At 35.7% G+C, this 22,164-nt stretch overlaps 1 protein-coding gene across 9 annotated transcripts in view; it reads right to left on the reverse strand.

The window, feature by feature from the left end:
• The window catches only part of LOC105210784 (cGMP-dependent protein kinase, isozyme 2 forms cD4/T1/T3A/T3B), a 133,420-nt gene that overhangs the window by 36,116 nt on the left and 75,140 nt on the right, over positions 1 to 22,164 (reverse strand). For 6 of the 9 annotated variants that reach the window (XM_054226865.1, XM_054226864.1, XM_029039389.2 and 3 more), the window contains one exon: positions 10,151 to 10,317. In XM_054226865.1, the coding sequence (XP_054082840.1) occupies positions 10,151 to 10,317 (167 nt within the window). Of the gene's footprint in view, positions 1 to 6,817; positions 8,066 to 10,150; positions 10,318 to 10,614; positions 12,358 to 22,164 lie in introns of those variants that run through there. The other 3 variants (XM_054226868.1, XM_054226867.1, XM_011181927.3) reach the window with 3 other exon arrangements.

Here is a 22,164-nt window from a genome sequence, read left to right on the forward strand (position 1 = left end):
AATATGTACGAGTGGCAATTGTGGTTGTTGCCAATTACAGTTTTTGCTGTCGATACTTTGTATGCAATGCACACATACACATCTATGTCTGTATGTATGTATGTCTGCAATAAACTTAAGATTACGTTTAGTTATTTTCGTATAACCGCTTATTTGCCTTTTTTTTGTATTTTTTTCTGTATTTTTGCTGTTAATTTGTATTTTATAAATTGAAGTATTTTTTTGCTTTAAGCCACGCTCAGCAAAGTTGAGCGACGCTGCGCAAGGTCAACAAGTCAGTCAAACAACGCCACATTTGCACATACATAAATACAATGTTATAAGCGGTAAAAAAAATGCAAAGAAACAAAAAAAAACAAAGAATAATTTAAAAGAATTTGCAAATAACTACAAAAACAACCACACACACCTACACATGTACATACAGACACCCATACTCTCTCACATACACCTTCAACTACCAGTGAGTTGGAAGATTTTCACGTTAGCTTACACATTGACTGCATTGTTGTTGGCCAGTAGGTGGCCAAACAGTTACGACTTCATCACAACAACATGATACATACAGCATTCGTTTGGCATATTGACGGTACGGTGGTACGGCTCATGCAATGCCGGAAAGCAATAATAACGGTATTTAAAGTTAGCACTGAATGAGGCTATATGAGGCGAATCTAAGACAATAATTTGGTTAAAGTGTTTCGTATTCGACACTCGCTCTGTGTAGTGTAGCGAGTAGAGAATACTAATATTTGCTTTTATGGTCATCGAAAGGGTTATACATAGTTTGTTTACCAGTTAAATAAATAGCAAAAGAATTTAGTTTCTTCGTTATGTTATTTAATGTTTTAGAGAACTGAAGAAGCACGTTTACCATATTAACAGCTATAGCTCGAAAAATGTATGACTGGTGCAAAACAACACGTAACTCGCTTAATTTAGGGCTAAAATAAACTAATAGCCTTTTCGCACAGCCAAATTGTAAAATTTTAATTGAGAAATCAGTTTTTGTCCTTCGCACTGCCGGCCACTCGATAATCAATCAGCTGTTATAAATGTTCGTTTTTGCTTTTCATTAAAAGTTGGTAAGTTTCATCAGCTGATTGGTATTTTATTATTTATTTCCAGCAGCGACATCTACCGTCGAGTAGTGTTAATGTTATTTTATCAAAAAGATACAGCCAAATTTCATTTTCAACTCGATTAAAAGTTAATGTGGTAAAATTAATTTTTTATTTTGTATGTAAATCAAACTAAATCAGGCCGTTTAATTGATCAATTAGCGCCTGTGCGAAAAGACTATACGATTTACTACTACAACCAAATGCCTTTAGCCTTTAAACATAAAAAGTCATATAGTCGAAGAAAACATACTTTTTACTTCTACAGATCCCAAGCGATGCTGAAAATCTCTGCTCAAAACGCTTGAAGCTGTTCTCCAACCAACGCTAACAACCTCTAATTACTGGTAGACTTGCCTTTATTCTCTTCATTTCGATAGTTGCTTCATCTAATCGCCTAACTATTAAGATTTTACGATACTACCAAACAAGTATTATGAAATCTCCACAAGAAGCCGTCCAAAGCACAGGCACACATACACACAGACAGAGATTTCAAAAAGCTTGCGCAAAACAAGACTCAACTACCAACAAAACACCACTATAAAGTTTAAAATACCATTAATTCTAATTTTATTGCAATACAACAAGAACAACTCGATATATATACAAACAATTAAGAGGAACAACTTCACAAAATTTCTCACAACCACAGAAACCTTCCAAACTAACGAACGAGCACAACACAATTTTATCAACCACAAATCAAAAGGTGAAATAAAGTTGGAATGGAAAAAATAACAAATACTAATAAAAACGTATCATTAGTTCAAGGAAAAGAGGCTAAACCAAAGACGCATCAGACGGTGTTTACGAAATACCCAAATGGAGAAGAAAAACGGAACAATTTTGTTAACGATTACGTGATGATGACCTCGTTAAAATTGTTTTCGGTTGGTGGGAAGTGTGAGAAAGAGAGAGCGGGTGTAAGTAGAGGTTGTTTACAACATGCCGTTATATATTATATAGCAATGTGGGGTTTATACCATGGCTGTGAGGGGAGAAATGTGAAGAAGAGCAATTATAGAGAGAGAAATTAAATAATAATTGAAATTAAATTAATTGCAATCTCATTAGATAATAATTGAAGAAATCTCTAATAGTGAGTGAGTGAATGGTTAGCAGATTTGTATACTGTAAGACTTGAAAAGCATTAAACGTAAACTTAAATGTTAAAGAGGTAATTAGAGAGTTTACCTATACATAAATATAGTTGGTTGTTCAAAAATCAGAAGCGATCTTTCGATGGACCAGACAAATCGGTGATCCAAATCCAAAAATTCGTATGGTATTTAGGATGAGAAATAATGATGTTGAAACAGTGAAATATCTCAAATTACATATACATAGATAGAGACTACAGTCCTATGGAGGCTTTGAAAATATAATATTTATGGATTTCCATCAGAAAGTATTTATAATAAAAAAAAATCTTCTTAAACCGAATTGAAGAATTGAATATAGTTACATCCGATCACTAAGATGAATATTTTTGAATTGAAAAATGGGTGCAAAATCAAAAGATTATCCCGGAGAACTGAATCGATCTTAACATTACAGAATTTTCGTCAAACCAATTTAGAAAACACTTACTGAAATCAGAATTCTTTCCTGGGTTTATCTAGAGGATGTTGTTACGAATGAGTTCTGAACCCGTGAACTACCAAATCTATATACTGAGTTTCCATGAAATCGAGATTATCAGACCTCCATCCTATCCAACCTAACACACCCTCACGAGTATCAACTAGATTTATGGCCATAACAATGCCAAATCCATCAATTTTGCTGCCGGATTATATAGCACATATTTAAATGTACATTATAATAAGCACATTTCTCTTTGTCTTTCGCCACATATCGAAGCATTTCTTTTTTGTTGTTTTTCACATTTTAATTGTTAATTCAGTGGAAAATGGTGATTGATTTAATCTCTTTTCAAATGCTTTCTCAGTGCACAGCCGACGCATTGATTTTTATTTTATTTATTTTTTGTGTTGTTTTACTCCGGCTCTTGCCACACAACAAAGAATCCAGACCAATGACCGCAAGATTGTCAGCAGCGACAGCCTGCAGCAGTCAACGCCAATCGACCAGCTGCTGGCTGCTGGCTGCTGCTGCTACAACGAAAAGATGACGAGGCGCGTAGAGCGGCTACAGAAAAAGTGGCGAAGAAAAGGCAAAAATAAAAACCGAAATTGATAGAAATCAACCAGCATGCGAGCGATGGAGCACGAAAAACCACACATACATACAAACATATATAGTGGTACGAGTGTATCACATAGCAAAAACCGAAAAAGCGTACGCTGAAGAAACCGGAATTCTCGCCAAGATTACTACATGGCTTATGGAGACTGGTGGTACTACATTTGTGCGAAATGCTTGAATGATTATACAAACCACAACAACACAAGAGAGTTGCGGAGTTAAGCGATTCGATGAATCGAACGGCCAAGCGAATCGTTGCACGAAACAGACGACGCAGCATTCGACGGTATGACTCAGGGCGGGTAGAAAGAAGAAGCAACGCTGGAAAAAATAAGCGAATAATAAAAATTGGAGTGCAATTTGTGCCAGTCGCGCTAGTCACCAGCCGCCAACGTCAATTTCTACTACAACTTCTGGTTGACTAGCCGGCCGTCAGGCGACTTCGTGCGGCTTTTGGGATTACATACATACTCTCATATGCGAGTACTTTCACTTTTCTCCTTGCAGTTATATACGAGTATGTATGTATGTGCGTGGTGCCGGTATGAGCATTAGGCTGTATGTTCACCAGAATCATTTACATGACTCAACAAACAATAACAACAACAACACTGGGAAGTAATAACAATCGCCAGATGCAAACAGTAGAAGGCGCTGCAAGAAGCAGAAACGAGACGAGATGAAACGACAAGAAACATATGGCCGGAAAAGCGCATCGAATGCACGCGACCTGCTCCATATAAAATATTTACAGTTATCTACAAACATAAAAGTGAGGTTATACATAGTACATACCGCCAACAAATAATTGAATCTGGGTGCTTTTATATAGATACATACATATGTATATAGAGTGCACTTGCATTTTCATTGGCGCTCTAGTTAGTTGGCGTTGTATGCTTGTCGGAACGGAGGGCGCTAAGCGCTTGCGCTAACAGCATGCAACTGCAATTATGTGCATTCATACAAATATGCATAAAAAATTTGTATTTATTCATGGGTGTAGAGTTAAACTTGTGCGCCTTTATTTAGCATTTTTATTCAAATTCCGGGAAAATATGCTTTACACACACAAAGATGAGATGAATCAGCAGGCGCAGCGAATATGAGAAGGTATGTACATACATATATACTTATGCACAGATACTTATTTATTTATGGGAATTCGTTTACGAAACACAAAAAAAAAAAACAAATAATAATCAGAAAAACTCGTAAACTTAAAATAAGGTTGGGTCGACACGATGTTGGCCTAATGGGTTGCAATAAATTGGAAAAATAAAATCGTAAAATCAGTTGTAATGGAATAAAAAATAAATTAAATTGAAATAAAATAAAAGAAATAATAAAATAAGAAATATCTAGATTAAATGAATAAGTTGTTAAAAAATAATGTTTTACAAATTTAATTTAAAAAAATAGTAAAAGTTATTAATATAACATAATTTGATAAAAAAAAATTAATAAAAAAATAAAGTAAATTACGAAAATTAGAAAAAAAAATTAAGTAAATTAGAAAAATTTCAAAAAAAAAATAAAGTAAATTCGGAAAATTAATGAATTTAAAAAAATATATCCTAAATGAAAAAACAACATTAAAAAATATAAAATACAGTGGAACTTCCACAATGCGAACTTCTATAACTCGAAGATCTCCATAACTCAAACTTTTCAGATTTCCATAATTCAAACTTTCTTAACTCGAACTCTTGAATTGGCAATGGATGTCAAATTTCATAAAAATTTCCTTTCATAAATCGAACTTTTCGATCAGGGCATAATACAGGTAGTCTCAGGCTAAGAACCTAGTATCCCAATGACATTACGCTCGACTATGTGCTCAGCTTTATTGTAATATAGTGCAAAATTGTTATCAATTGACATTCAAAGGTTTATTCATAGCAGATATTTTTCTTCCTAATACACTTTTTAGAAATTTTAATCGAAAGGTTACTAAGAAATACAAATTAGTGTTAAGTATTCTGACATCATACTCTCAGTAAAATATATCACAAGCAAATGTGATTGTATCTTGAAACAATAGAGAAAGTAGATGCATAACTGGCTGATAGATAATTTGCATTGAATTTATGGAAAAAATTGATAATAGTTTTTATAGTTTCAAGTTTCTTCTTCGAAAAATGGGAAATAAGATAAAATAATAATAATAACGGGCATTACAAAAATTTATAATGTAGATTATAGAAGACTAGCAGACCGCTCCGGCTTCGCACGGGTTATAAGTTAGAGGTTTTGAAATTTTGTTCAGCAAGCACTCGCGAGCGCTCGTTCCTCGACTTTCTGGTACGCGATTGCGATATGAAGAGAATTACTTACAAGACGATTTTCAGTTTCAGATAAAGATACTCCATCACGGAGTCTTTTTGATACCCTCACCTGGGACTATATCCTATGTTACTCGGGGTGAATGTAGCTTTCCAATGGTGAAAGAAATTTCGACACAGTCGTTTTTGAGTTTATTCATTACAAACATACATACAAATCTTTCCTCTTAATAATAGTAGTATAGATAACCTAAAAGCGACCTCGATCAATTCAGTTCCTTTTACGTTGAATGTTTGAAAAAACAGGATGTAAGTGAAGAATGTCGAATTTAGAATTTCGATAACAAATATGTATATCGATAAAATAAAATATCGATACTTTCCTGAAATGCTTAATTCAATCTAAATTATATGCATATTTTGGTTGCGACACTTCATAAAGCAGTAGATTTCGGATTTGTGTTATTCAGAGTTGACTAATGGCGAAGTGAGCAATTTAATGGTTGAATACGGAGTCAAAAAGGTACGAACTTGATTATTTAATACTCTACATATAAATTTGTTGGAATATTTATGAAAACAGTATTCAAAGCAATTTCACTTAATTGAGTCATAGGTTTTCTGTTATATGCATGTATGTACATATTAATGCAAAAATATCACTGAAAATATTATATATATGCTATTTTGCACTATTTGTTTTTGCAAATTGCAAATGAACGCAGTGTCTCCACTTTAAACGCAATCTACACAAACACTTGCATATGCATATGTATAATACATTTGTATACTGTTTATTAAATTTAATTATCGCTTTAGCAACTCTCACTCTTGATTTCTACACAAAATCGCTTTTAATATTTTTTATAATAATTTATCTTTGCACTGTTTGTGTTTATTTTTTGCTATTACATTTATAAACTTTTTTCGCATTACTACTCCACAGCCACTTTTTATTATTGTTTGAATTTATTTTTTAATTATTTTTTGTTTAATACGCATATAATATTTTGGCTTTTATTCATTGAATTCTACTGCGAATTTAAGTTTCTTTCGCAGACACTCAGTGTTTGTTGGCAAAAAAGAAAACAATAAAAGAACACACAGTCAATGCACAACACATGCGGTCAAACCAACAAAAACAAAGAAGTAATTTTATTTCACATTAAAACAAATTATGGAAACACAAACAAACCGCACATTGCACATACACAGCCAGTAATGATAACCATTTAATTCTATTAAATATGTATTATATAAACGAATATAGTATTTCGCGCACAAAATTAAAAAGGAAACCCCAACGAACTTCGCGATCTTATACGCGCGTTACTTGAACCGCGCGCGCTTTGAAATCGCTTCGCGTTCACTAATCGAATGGCTAGTGCCGCGCGCAGATTGTAGCAGATAACCGAACGCCAGAAAACAGCCGCTTGGTTGTCGAACAGACGCGCTCACTCTCGGCTGCATCCAGCGTAACCCAGCGGTTTGTTTGTGTGCGCCTCGACTACTCACACGCTCAGCTGTAAAAATAATGAGTTCGAAACAATTTCGAACAAAACAATTGAGCGCTCAATAAATGCTAATGTGTGATCCAACGATCACCGCCGACGCCGCATTGCACATGGCAACCGACGTATACAAAACAAAGCGGAGTAGGCATATAAACAAAATAAAAGTATAACACACTCGCTCTCTTATTTCGAATCAGCGCGATTACAGGTAAATTGTTGGCAAACAATGAAGGTACTCGTTTCGCAGAAGAGGTGTACTCGACAACAGAACAGCTGCTGTGAAAATCGAGAGCGAAACGGAGCACTTCAAAAACCTGTTCGAGAGTGGTTGAAGTTGGCGTAGAGTGGCCAGCATCAGTTGGTATTTATTGTATCGACTTTATTATTAAAATGTAGGGAAAGAGATAAAATATAATTAAAGAAATCCAAGAGATGTATTAGGCGTTCGATTTAAGGTCGAGATAAAATTATATAAGATAGTTAAACATCAAACTAATATCATAAAACTCCGTTAGTCATTCCGATATGACTTAAAACAAAGGTTTGGACAAACACTAACACCGATAAATCAAGAGAAGTCTTCTTGGATTTTCGTAAAGGACTTTTTTTTGAATAGTGTTGAATTGCCCATTGAAAAAGCTAGAGAAATAATGAGAAAATCATTCCCAGATTGCTCCCTTTGGAACCCATGATAAATTGATAACGTGAATATCTAAATGGTGGCCCGAAAGAAGGATTGGGTGAAAAAGTGAAATTAATACATAAAAAAGGCGAAATAACTGTCCGAACATCTCAGTTAATGTTAACCGTCTTTTCTTTAGACTTAACTTACCAATTAAAATATGTAGAGAGCGAGAGAGAGAGAGCTAATGAGATTAATGCTAATATTATCTTCCGATAACAACGATAAATTTAGAAATAGTATCTTGATACTGCTGTTATAGATGTATGTGATTTTTTTTCCAAATTTTTAGTAAATAATTCTGAAATATCTTCAATCATAGTCTAATATATGTATTTATAAAAACATTTTGTATTTGTATTGCTGTGACCCCACCATATGAACTGGATTAATATTAAACAACTAAACATAAGTATGTATATATGTACATAAATATACCTAAGTATTTTTGTATTTAGTGATTATTGAATAAATCACGATTGACAATAAGTAAATTGGAACAATATACTTATCTCAAACTGCTGATCAACAATTACTTTAGACACAGTTTCAACGAACTTGAATGGGGACGTGACTTTTAAGTAAGTGATTATTATAGTCACAATGTTTTTGTATGTATTTCTTTGCTGACGGTTTGGGGTTTTTTGGGGATTAGAGAGATTTAAATTGTATTTTTGGGAAATAAATACTTTAAAAATTTTATACAACCAATAAAGACTAATTCCCTCTAAAATTATAATGAAGTTAAATCGAGTCATTTACGAAGAATTAGTTAGGTTTCTCACATATCTGGGAGTAGAAAACACGTACTATAATACTATTAAGAACTCTAGACATCGAAAAGGAGTTGAGTCAATCAGTTTCTGTAGACCAAAAACTAATACTATACAGATCATTTGACGATAGATCCCTTGGAGATCAAGTTAGAAACAAAAAACTTTCGAAAGTGATGACAAAGGAGCTGTCGCCTTACTTTAGTACTTCTGAAAACATTTCCCATTAGTAGAGAGAACTCTAACTTAAAATTCCCACCTTAATGCCCATATTTCAATGGTACATATAGCAACAGTTGTTTCCGATGATGAGGTAAAACTCGAATTAATTGAATTGATTTGTTTATCGACGGAATTAGTAGCAGAGAAATAGATTTTTATGGCTTCATATTCCGGAAGGGAATATTAGCTGCCATCGATTGGTCACTTCTCTGCTCGCTATCTTTGGGCGCTGCTCGCCTGTCAAAAATTTTACATGTGAAAGCAACAACAAAGATATCTAGTTGAATTCGTGCTGGAGAGTATGCCAATACCTCATTAAAATTTCAATAGTCGCTTGCTGAGTGCTACCAAGTTTTGTTTTACTCATTTTAGAACCATTTTACTATTGTGAACGGCTCAAAGAACAAATTACTGTCAAAATAATAAAAATTGTTATACACAAATTTGAAATTGAAAAAGGCAGGCGAAGATAAATCTTTAGTACTTTTGTATTGAATTTATTGAATAAAAAACTTTAATAAAAATTAAATTTGTTGCAGAAAACATTAGACATAGACGGTGGTTGAAGAGTTTACTGCGACCAAGTATATACAATTCTATTTCAGTGCTGCCAGTTTGTATGGAAATTTGGAAAGTTTGTTCGATTGGCTTGTCTATAGCAGTTAGCCAATCGATGGCAGCTATTATGTCGAAAAACCTTTGCTTTCTAGCGTTTCCCTTCACACTTGCTAACCTATTTCAAAGATTCTAATTGTATTTCGATTTTTTCTACCCTATTTCCCTGCATATAAATAATGTAATATATATGTATGTGTTCAATTTATATACTTAAATTTATGTATTCATGATCACTTCCAAAAGGTTAATTGGGTTATCTCTTAGCATCAATTCCATTTTTAATTATAAAAATATATAAGCATATATTATGATAACGTAACTTCCTCAATAAAAGAAAAAATAAATCACATTCAAATCAAATTGCAAAAACCTCAACGATCGTGCACCCGGTGCGATCAATGCAAACAACGCATGACACAAAAATGATTGCCTACATTTAGGCGGCGCGCAGCTGATCGCGCCTCACTGATCGACTTTGCAAGTAGGCGACGCGCAGTTGCTGCTACACAATGGACAAGCGCTCAGTGTTTAACATGCAATGCTTGTTTTTACTTCGATTTTTGGCTAGTATTTTTTTAAGGCAGCGGGCATTTAGCATTGAGCGGCAACTATTGTTGTGTTTATTGTTTCGAAAACACCGTCAACGCTACACTTTTGTCATTTATCAATGCTTCATGTCTTTTTTTCGTGAATAAATAAATATAAACTTTGAGGGTTTACTCACCTTCCATGACATAAACAATGCTGCCGACATCGCCTTCCTTGATGATGAGACTCTTTGCCGCATACTTAACGGGATACATGCAGTCGACAATTTCGCGTATTTGGGTTATATCTAAGTTCTTCATGAAATCATTGTCCAATATGGCTGATTTGATGAGTTCACGTGATCTGCAAGGAAACAGAGAGAGAAAGAGAGAGAGCAAAATAAATATATGTATATAAAACAACAACAAACACACAAAAATAAAAATATTGCTTAAGTGGTAAACAAAGCAGGCAATAATAATAAAAATATTAATAAAAGCAAATTATTGAATGGAAGAATTCTTTGCACGCGCCGCGCGCACAAAACTGTTTTTGGTGCAAAGATTCATTTAGTATACATAGAAATATAGATAGGAATGTTTATAAAAACAAAATATGATTTCTAATAATGTATTCAAACTCTGCCCGCCCCGCGCTTACAGTTCTGATTTGGGTATCTTCATCAGCTCACTATCCGCATCGACGAGATCGGAGAGCGGTTCCGCGCTGTAACCCAACCGCTTGATGCGCGGCTCACTGCCTGTTGCAATCATGCGCGACGATTCCATGCCGCTATGCGCCGCGCCACTTGCTGCCGCTGCTTCATAACCCTCTGCGGTGTGTTGCAAAAACACCTGCGTCAGCGGACGCACAACCTGTCGAAATTTATCCAATTCATTTTGCAGTTCTGTCACTGTTTGATCTTTGTTGGCGCACTCTTGCTGCAAGCGCGCTATGCTGCTGCAGAGAAAACGTATTTTATCACGATTTTTGATGAGGCGCGCATCCTTTAGCTGCAGTTCCGCTTGCAGTTTTGTTATGACATCTGTGTGTCCATTACTGGCGGCGCATGCATCCTCTTCATCCTCAGCATCGGGTTGCGTATCACTGCCGGTCGAAACGACGCTCAGCAGCTGATGGCATGTCGTGCATTGACTCTTCTCGAGTTCCTGCTGTAATATTGCACATTTCAGTGATTTGCGATGTAACGCCTCACGCACTAATTGCAGTTCGCGACGCATTTCCATCAGCTGATCTTCCAAGTGACGCGGATCGCGTTGCACAACATCGTTGTTTGTGGTGTTGTTCTTGTTGTTCAGCCGAAACATATTGATCATTGGTGTTGATTTTATGGGGAATAGAAAACAGTAAGCACACAATTCACTACACTTTATTCATACGAAGTACACTTCACTTGATGAACGCGAACCAACGCGCGCTGTTGTCTTGCGGCGACTGTGTGTATGGAAAAAATTTCGGTTATGCTAAGTAAGCGCACCCGGCTCTTTGCGTACTCTAGACTGTGCGGTCGTTACGCAGCGCGTCTACTCTACTATTTGTGTATTTATCACTGCTGCTGCTGGGCGTCACAACTGCGCTGACGCGGCGCAGAAAGGCGCGTTAACCGTATATGGCGTGGCGCCGCCGCCGCGCTTGCGTACGTGAATGCGCGCCCTAAGGTCGTCGCGCACTTGGCCTTTCGCCGCCTGCCGCGCTACTTTATTCACCGCTTTAGTACTTATTTTGCTTTTCGTTTTCGTTTTTTGTTTTACTTTCGCATTACACAGCTGATCATCACTAAGTTTTATTCGTGCGATAATTAAAAATTTTGGGTTTGTTTATGTCGCTGTTGTCGTCGTACGTTGCGCTGCTGTCGCTTCTGTGTCGTTTTCAAAATGTCACGCGCTAAAAACCAATTCACTGCGCTTCATTCCACCGCACAGCGCGCTGTCAAGCGACTGTGAAGAGCGCGCGTCGCGGCGCTATACAGCTGACACTCTCAATTAGTTAGGTGGCTCATTGCCAAACGATGTGCAGCGCGGCGCGCCGCAACCCAACGCCTGTTGTTGTTGCTTTTCTTGTATGAGTTTTTTAAATTTTAATTATTTATTTATTTATTTTTTATGATTTGTTTCGTTGCCGGCGCGCACTCATTCACTCTGGTAATTGTATGAACTATTGTACGCGGCGGTAGCAGCTACTGACTGCCATTGCTATTGCTACTGTTTGCTGTTGTTTGTTCTCGCTGCAAGCGCTGACATTATTATTATTTTTTTTTTGTTTTTTATTTTTTATTTCATTGACTTTGCTGCTCTTGTTCTTTAGTAGCGTTGCTATTATTGTTGTTGTGTTCTTCAATTAAAAGCAATTAAAATGAGTCTGACGTTGTCGTCGTCGTCGTCGTACGCCAGCCGGTATGATGCTGTTGCGGTTGCCACATTAGCAGCGCATCGGTAGCAACAACAGTAGCAACAGTAATAGTAACAGCAATAACAACACTTTGTTAAATGATAATATTTAATAGTAATAACTCGCGCGCAGCCCCAAGTGGTCGAAGACAACGCGTTTCAGAAAAAGCGCCCAACACTTCTCGCTGACACAGTGCTACTGATTTATATAACAGAGGTCGAGAAAGAGAATTTTGTTTTCGTAAATTTTCATAAAATCCCCCCACTTTAGTACCCGCACATCTGCCCGAAGTACGGTCATTGCAATGGATTTCCTCTTTCAAGCATTGTAGTTGACAAAAACACAAAAATACTTTCATTTTTATTTTTCTGTACGAATACTAAGTGTTTATATACTAAGTGCATTTGTTTGTGGTGTTTGCGAAAAAAATATTTTGAATGGCAGCCAATTTTGTCTCTGACAGAACTCTCATGTGCTGCAGCACTGCTGTATTTGATAGGCAAAGGAGTACTAGTACGAAGGGGTATGAAATTTATGGCGACCCATGTTGATTTATAAAGAACATTTAAGTGAATATTTAGAAGCAGTACTTAAATTATTTTATACCACTCTACCAGTGATTTATACCAGTTTGTTCGATTTGACATTTCCTATAACTTAATACGCTAGGTATGTAGCTATCTTCGACTTGTCAAACTTTAGGAAATGACGAATCGAACAAACTGGTATAAATCAAGCAGACTGGTATAAAGACGATGTACACTCATAGTCATAGAATGGAGGGCGGTTAGAACCACTTTAACGAGATATCCAGACTGTATCTGAGTGTAGCATGCAGTCGTTATAACTAAATTATTCGATGCATGGCGAATCGAAGACAGCTAATGATGCACATTCTGGCATACATATATAATGAGCAATATTTCTGTGCTTGATTCACTACTCTTTAGAATGGATCTGTCGTTTCTTCTCACTTTCTTCTCGCTTATTCTATGCTGATTAATTATATGTATACATACTTATATGTACATATGTATGCATATCTATTATTCATTCACAATTCAGTTTAGTACATTCATATACGGACGTCTGAAAAAATATATAAATTTGACTCTCAATATAATCAACACTTGACATACATATATTTATTGTTGACTTATGAACTGCTGTTTACAAATAACCGTAAAGTAAACAATGAAGTATCTGCTTTTTAAATTGAAAGTAATAGAGTCTGGAATAATAAATATGAATTAGCTTTATATCAAATCTTATGGTGTCATCTTACAATGCATCCTTCTTCGAAGCGCGAAGAATACACAACAGAGTTGTATAATTAGATAAGACAATGCATCAATTAATTCTTGTATAACAACATATAAATTAGACCAGTAGCTAGAGTTCTCTGGATGGAAAGAAATGTATGTAGGTACGTAAAGGAGTCCTTATTAAATAGTACTCAGCTTTCCACTATAGTATAGTATTGTGCTTTGGTTAAAGCTTTTCCTTTCCCAAAGGTTGATCATTTCCACTTTTAAACTCTATTCAGCGAAATTTAAAATACAACGAATAGAACCGGCAACTGGTATAAATGAAATAAACTGGTATAATGGCATAGAAATAGGAAACACCGTGTCATAAGCTTTACAGAATATTTAATTATAACATTAGATAACAAGTATTATTCTCACTATCCTTTAGTTGGAAGCAATGATACAAGATTATACCAGAACTTGATTTTAGACTGTTAAGATAAATACAAAACTATATTTATAATTTTTACAACAATAAACAGCAACAGATACTGGAGAAAATAATACGAGCTAAATAGAGAAGGTACAATTTACATTGGCAACAGCGAATCCGCAGAAGATGGAAAGTGCTCCAGCTCTGAAAGTGGTATTACCGAGGAAGAGGATGACCTCCACTACGATGGAAGTACCAAGTGTAGAAGGACCTGTCTTCAGTTGGTATTACCAGTTGGCGCCAAACTGCCAAAGAGAGAGATGCATGACGCGCTGTTGTGGACTCGGCTATAACCGCGTAAGCGGTGTCTACGCCAGTCAAGAAGAAGAAGAAACAGCATAAAAAATCAAATCTTACTTTATTTAGGGAGCTTCATAAGGAATATTTGATATAATTAATGATTTCTTGAGACGTTCTCGAACTTAGAGGTTATAATATCGTGCTAGTTATCTAATAATTCGGTAATCAATAACTAGCATGTGTGTTTGCTGTGTAAATACAATTGCGATCACACCGAATCATATAAGTTGTTAAAAACTATATTTGAAGCTAGTATTGGTCCACAACTAGACTCAAAAGGACTAGGTTTCGTTGTTTAAGATTACTGATATAAAGACTCTAGTTAAATTATTACATTTATGCCAAACAAATAACTATTAATTCCAACAAATGATCGATGCCCACCCCATGCGAGATTATGCTAACAAACAAACAACCAATTCATTCAAACATTGAATAGTTTCATATATAAAGCAGGCGCACGGTTTGCTGCTTTAGTTGAAGCTGCCGCGCGGTGGCTGGTATTTCACAGGCGTGGCGTAAGTCAATTGCTCGATGCGTAAATATATATGTGTAAACGCAAACAACCCTTCCAGGCATTGGACGCATTGCTTTCGACGGCCGACACCGCGCATTGGACTTAGGTAGCTGTGGCGCTGCTCCACTTAAATGCGCCGCCAAGTGCTAAAGTGCCAGCGGCAGTTGACGGCCCACTGCTGAGCGGCGGTCGCTGGTGTGCTTATTATTTTCTTTTATTAATTTTTTATAATATTTTTATGACTTTTTATTGAAAATATTTATAATAAAAACATTATTCATATGCGCTTAAAAACCGCTCCCCGCTGCCATGTGCGCGTTCAATGTCGAACGCTTGCGTTATGCGCGCAATGCTTAATATGCAATTATATACAGATGTGGGCAAGTGTGTGTTGAACGCGCATACCTTGCGCGCATGCGCAATGCAAAAAAAAGTAATGCGCGAAATAAAAGGCGGTTGAAATGGGTTGGGCGTAGCGGTGGCGCGGCATGTCATAGTCGCCGTTGAGGCAGCTGTTGGCTGTCGGTTGGTTGCATCCAATGACGCAGCGCGCGCATGCGTATGACGCCGTACGTACCGCTATGCAATTTACGCGTATGTAATTGTGCTGTAGGTAGCTTTTATTACGCATAATATAATTATGTATTTTTTGTGATTTTTTTACAAAAATTTGCATTTAATTTTTGACATTTTATTGACGCAATAATATCCGCATTTTGTGCATATCGCCGCTGAGTGAATTTAAAGCAAGTAAGCATACTTTTTTCAATTTATTTAATTTTATAAAAAAAGCGAAATCTTCCTGCAGCACATAGTGAATAAACACATATGTACATACACACACACACATTTCGCCGTTGATTAAGTTAAATTTAGCACTTTGCCGATAAAAATAAATTTTACGATAATTTACGAAATTACTACCGCAGGCTCAATTGCAAACTGGTTGATTGCCGCCTGCCTGCCATGCTTCGCTGAGCCAATAGCTGTTTAAAGCAACAACAATAACAAGGAATAACTGAAGGAAATCTCTGTATCCGATTTCTACATTCGATAGCGTGTGTTATGCTGATGATAGCGCTGATTAAAGCAATTGCATGAGTGAGGACACATACATACATACATATTTATATCCGCCTTTATACAACAAACATATGTACATACAGAGCAACATTCCTGCTTACACACTTACATATGTACAAACATAATAAATATATGACAGCAGTTGAAGCGTAGCAATTCGCCGAAACTATTTAGTAGAAGTTGTTGTAAATTGGAGTTGTATATGTCAAGTGTCAAATTTGAAATTTATAAGCCGTGTGCGAGATTTAATCGTAGATAAGGGATAATAGCAGTATTAAGTCGACTATTATACGCATAATTGCATATAAAAGTATTGCTGCTAATGCCTTGAAAGGCCTTTGACCGAGCTCAGCTTTCGTGAAGTAGCGCTTAGTGGCTTTCTGGAAAGAATGTTTAGTTCGATTTCTTCACAGACGGTCGGTTATCGACCTCATCTGGAAGCTTTTATTATAACATATATAATCATATCCTAAGAACGATTGGATGTTCCATTTCTACAAGAGTCGCCGACATACGTTACCGGAACTGAGCAGAAATAGATCTAACTAGTTTCACCCTGCCAACAATGCGATCGGCACCGTTTCTCAACATTAATGTTTCATGGCGCCACAATGTCTCAACAACAACAACACTCAGATCTACATATGCGGAATGGAACCAGACTTATATCTGGCCAACGATTATCGATTCTGAAGCATTCCTTGAATTATTCTGGAGAAACAGTGCAAAGCCAGGCCACATAGCTTTATTCTTTTAAGAACAAATACAAACTTTGAAGTCAATATTCGAAAATAGTAGGTCTAATAAAAAGAAATTCATTAGAAGATGGCTTTAGTAGCTTGTTTCTCGAGTTCGATTGGTATTTGATTGATAGAGCACGAATTATAGCTTATACACGAGTTTACCAAAAGCGTACTGTCCTAATTTCCATCTGCGTCAAGCGAAAATGGTTATGGTCTAATAGCGGCGAGCCCGCGCTAATGGGACGAGATTGGCTGGAAAAATCTATACTAAGAACTGCTTTCCTACGGCCAAATCCTTAACTCGACAACAATGGGAAGGTCTGAAGGAAGCAATTGCCCATAAAGGGTCAGCTTTGGACAATTGGAGAGGAGTTGTGTTCCAACAGAACAACGACTGGCCACATACATCGATAGAGACTGACCAGAAGCTCCGTGAACTTGGTTGAGAAGTTCTAGTGCATCTACCTTATAGTCCGAACCAAAGCACCAAAGATACCTGTTCCTCTCTATGGCAAGATAAGCTTGTAAAAATACACAGTGCCAGTCCTTTGCCAATAGGGAAATGAGTTTCAATAATAGTGGCATTATGAATTTATTTTCAAAATTACAACAAGTTATCGGTTCTAAAACCGATCCTTCTAACTATGCTAAATAAAACCTTAAATTTAATACGAAAATGTCTTCTTTTCTCATTTTATATGTATATAAAAGTAAGAACCACTAGACGTGACATGCTCCTTTCAGCTCATTAAGTTCAGTTCATATTGGATATATTGAAAGGACTTTTACGTTTACGAGACGATGATCTGCGGTATATGTATATTATATTTTCGCAGGTGCGTAGTAAAATATACGAATATAAGCACAGAAAATTATTACACCAACCTCACTTAAAAAAATATATAAAAATATACTACGACTTATAAATAGCCGAAGGCAAACGTACAAATTGAAAATTAAATCTAATTCGAACAACATTTCATTCGAGTGCAACGGGCGCTGTCAAAAAACGTAACACATGCAACACTGCAAATGGAACATGACCTAAACGGTAATACAACAGCAACAGGCAATTGCTGCTGACACAACAACGATTCGACGTTTGACCATAGCGGTGGACGATGGTGGACGTGTGGTCTCCTGAGAAAAATAAGAAAATTCCAAACTTACAATTTTTTTCTGATTTTCTATTTTTTCGGTCATATTGCGCGCTTAGCAACTAAACGCCACGTGCGTGTCACCAGACACAAATACGGGCATAACGCTTATTACGTTTTGCTGCGTGTTTGCGTTTGTGGCATTACTGACCATTACATTGGTCGGTCAGTTGCGACATGTCACATTTTCTTAAGGGGAATATTTACGAGCAATGTGCGACAAATACATGCTGACTGTTGCCGGTACCCACCCTAGGCACATGTCATGTCATTGTGTGTTGCAACTTTCGAGTGTGTTGCGGGCAATGTGTGGGCACAAATCGAAGTGTTGCGTGTCAAATAGCTGTCGAATATGTAGCTATAAATATTTACACACAAACTCATAAATAACAATTCATACATTTGTATATATTGCCTCACTGCTCTCAACTCGCAACAAACCATCATGAACTCACTGCCAACTGTTAAAGTAATCAGCCTTAGACCACCAGCAAACTGTCTGCCTGCCCGACTTCGCTATGAGTACTCACCAAATAAACAGTTAATTTAGTTGTCAATTTTGGTACAAAACTCTTTTCATATATCATCATTATTATAATTGAAAAAATCGCAGCTTTCAAATGGATCGCATTTTAAATGCGCATAAATCAAAAAAGTGGCAACGCCAGTTTTGCTTTTGTCCTTCGAAAACGTTTATAAATCAAATATCTAACGCTGATTTACGTATTAAAAATCGTTGGACATTTATATTATGACACAAAAGAAATTTGCATAAAATATTGCAAAAAATGTCATGCGAGAAAAAAATAGAATTTTGCATTTGAAATGTTGTTTAATTGAAAATGCGTATGAATATATTAATTACGGAAAAAAACAAAAAAAAATACTTAATTTATTACACAAAATAGTGCACAATACCTATTTGAGAGAATTTTTTTATTTTTTTAATTTTTTTTATTTTTTTAATTTTTTTTATTTTTTTAATTTTTTTTTATTTTTTTAATTTTTTTTATTAAAAAATTTTTCTTATTAAAATACAATTTTTATTAAAAAAAATATATTTGAATTTTTTAATAATTTTTTTTATTACTAAATTTTTTTTTTTTTGGTTCAAAAATCAATAAAATAATTTAAAAATTGGCTCAAAAAATGTACCACTACAAATTTCGTGTACAAAATGTCAATTAAAGTAAACAAAATATTTCAGAGGCAAGTACAAATTTACTAACATGTAAGTTTTTCTTGAAAATTGCGAAAAAATTCCCACAAATAAAGTGTCACTTTGTCACTATTAGTATTGGAAATGTATGCGTTTTCCAACTGCGAGTTCAGCGCCTAAACATTAGTTCAGTTTATATGCAATACTAAATTCCATATATACACACACCCATACATATGTATGTATACAATTCGTTTGCGAATGCAAGACAATTTCAATTTAAATTTTTTTTCACACAAAATCCTCAATTTTATTCAAATAATTTTTCTACAAGCCGATTGAGGTCAATTGCATTGCTGTAGAATTGATTTTGAAAAAATCTCAATCAGTTACTTACGAACGGGCGGTTAGACCACCGCCGCCACCAAATGCAAATGTATGTATGTATGTGCAATACACAGTGTTGTTGCTGCTGTTGCTGGCGTTTGCTGTTGCAATTGTTACATGTTGCATGAACGAGGGAAGTCACGAAATACGCTTGTGGCATGTTAACTCGATTTTGCAGCATTCGATCGTAACAACTTGTGTTTTATGAAGTGTTAAGAGGGATTAATTTTAATAGTCCTAAATTAGAAAAACTATCTACACTGAGAAAAACTGATTGATTATGATACAAAAACATATTGAAATAGTCGAAATAACTATAACACATTTATTTTAAAATCCAATCAGTGGTGATTAAATGCTTCTTTAACAAACAGATATATTTCTTTGAGTCCAAAAAACGGAAGTTCCGAATTTGAGGTTCCGTCTTAAAAATGATCTATTGAACTATATTACTTGGATTCATAATTCTAACTATTTCACTCTAGGCTCGAATCATCGCAGAGCAGGCGGCTAGATTCTTCCACTGTTAAGATTTCAGACCCCGATTTGTGAATACCTTTCGTTAATTGGTTTAGAAACAAGAATAAATATTTAATTCATCAAGGGACCAGCGTTCCCCCTGAAGCTTACGGAAAAGTATGTAAGTAAGTATGTATGAAAAGTAAGTAGAAGCTAATCTTAAAATTTGATTATAAACTCCAGGTCCATATTCAAATCATAACAACCTATACCAACTTGAGAATGTTTTTGACCTAATATCAAGACGTTAGACCTTACAATCTTATAATTAAAATTAGGTAATCGAGCTAACTGATCATATATTTGTACCAGATATTAAATACTTCACTCTGAAAGAATTTTTAAGAAAGACTAGTTCCAAAACGGTAAATTATGATTTTTTGAAGGATGCTATATTTCGAGAGTAAATATTAGTACGGAGGTCTAGAGATGAAGAAGAATCAGCTAAACAGAATCTATTAGGAATGGATCTAATGAAAGTTCTAAAGATATTGAATGAATAAAACGGACCGACCTATGGTTAATCACAATTTAGATATGCGAAGGATCTGTGCAATATGAGTGCCTCAGGACCTCTCATCCGATCGGTGAATAAGATGACAATAGTGCATGAATCGAGCTTGTAATTGCTTCCACATATGCTATCTGACCCTCAGAAACTTTTTTCTGTCCTTAGACCTTCCGAAAATAGCCATTGGAAAGAAATTTTCGGTACTGATGCTTAATTTGAAGTAAAAGATCAATCTTACTAGGAATATGGTATCGGAAATGTAAGAAGATCGCTATACGAGACACCGATATCCTTATTATTATTTAATAAGTTTAACTAAATTGGAGAAAAATATATTTCTTTAACATTATAAGAAATCCTTGTTCCATGAAGAGATTTCAAAATCGGTACTCCTCCTAAGTAACTCCTTCAAACTGAAAATATTTATGAGAAACATAAATTTCTTCGATTTTTTTTTCAAATGTATGTAATTACACATACTTACATATGGCTGATAGTTAATTATATACTTTCTCAAAGCGTTCGTTTAAAAGTTCATTGAAATGCTAAAAACGCATTAAAATGCAAATAACTAATATTACTTTTAATCACAGGCATTTTTGTAATTAAATCAGACAACAACCAACAGCGGCAAGTGCCGAGAGAGAGAGAGAGAGAGAGAGAGCGCGCGAGCGAGAAGCTGTAAAGTTGCAGTGGCGACTGCAGCCGGATGCATGAATTCAAGCGAAATGTGCACCAAATTGCAATGAACGATCAATAATGAAAAACAACAACAACAAATTTAAAAATATAAAAGCAACAACAACAAAAATGAAAAACAACAACCAACCAGTAGGCAATTACATATTTGTTAAACACTAATTTGCACTTGGCGAAATCACAACAAAAACAAAACACGAACCAAGCACAGCACACACACACACTTGTTGCAGCGAATTGCTGCCAACCGCCGAGCAGCAGCGGTGGCAATGAGTTAATCAAAATGGATAAAGATCAAAATCATTGGATGAAATGTGCAAGCGAAATGCAGAAGGAATGAAGAGCCGAGAGGAAGAGTAAGGCGATTAATATGCAACGCAACAAGCTACCAGTTTGTTGACTTACAGATGCGGCTTACAGTAGTTGTTGTTGTTGCTGCTGCCGTGGCATGAACAACTATTAATAACGACATGATTGTTGTTGTTGTTGTCTGCCACAAAGCGACACTGAACGATAGGCAAATCAAAATCTCAATCAAATTTTATTTGATATGTTGCATGCAGCAGCAGTGGCATTTGTGGCAGCTAACAAGCAGGCTGAAGCTGAATGCAAAGTAGCTTTGTGGCATATGTGTTGCCAATTAATTGGAGTTTAAGCCGACATTTTGAGATTTGAATTTGAAATCGTGGTGTAGAGCTGTGGTGTGGCGTGTTTATTGCCACTGTTGTTCTTGTTGTTGTTGTTAACAACGTTTTTCTATGTTTATTGACTTGCCTGTGTCAAGCCAATCAACATGAAAATGACAAATCGCTTTTGCCAACGATGCATGTATCTAATTGTAACTGTCAACTGTCAAAGCGTTGTTGTTTTTTTTATCAGCCAGTGGCAAATGACAAGTTGCACGCTAGTGTTTAATTAAATTTGAAAAAAAAAGAACTGAGGAAAAAGAAATCAGTTGGAAAAAGAAGCGTTTGCAGAAAAAC

Source organism: Zeugodacus cucurbitae, chromosome 3 (genome assembly GCF_028554725.1).
Source record: "Zeugodacus cucurbitae isolate PBARC_wt_2022May chromosome 3, idZeuCucr1.2, whole genome shotgun sequence".
In the NCBI taxonomy this organism is placed as follows: Eukaryota; Metazoa; Arthropoda; class Insecta; order Diptera; family Tephritidae; genus Zeugodacus; species Zeugodacus cucurbitae.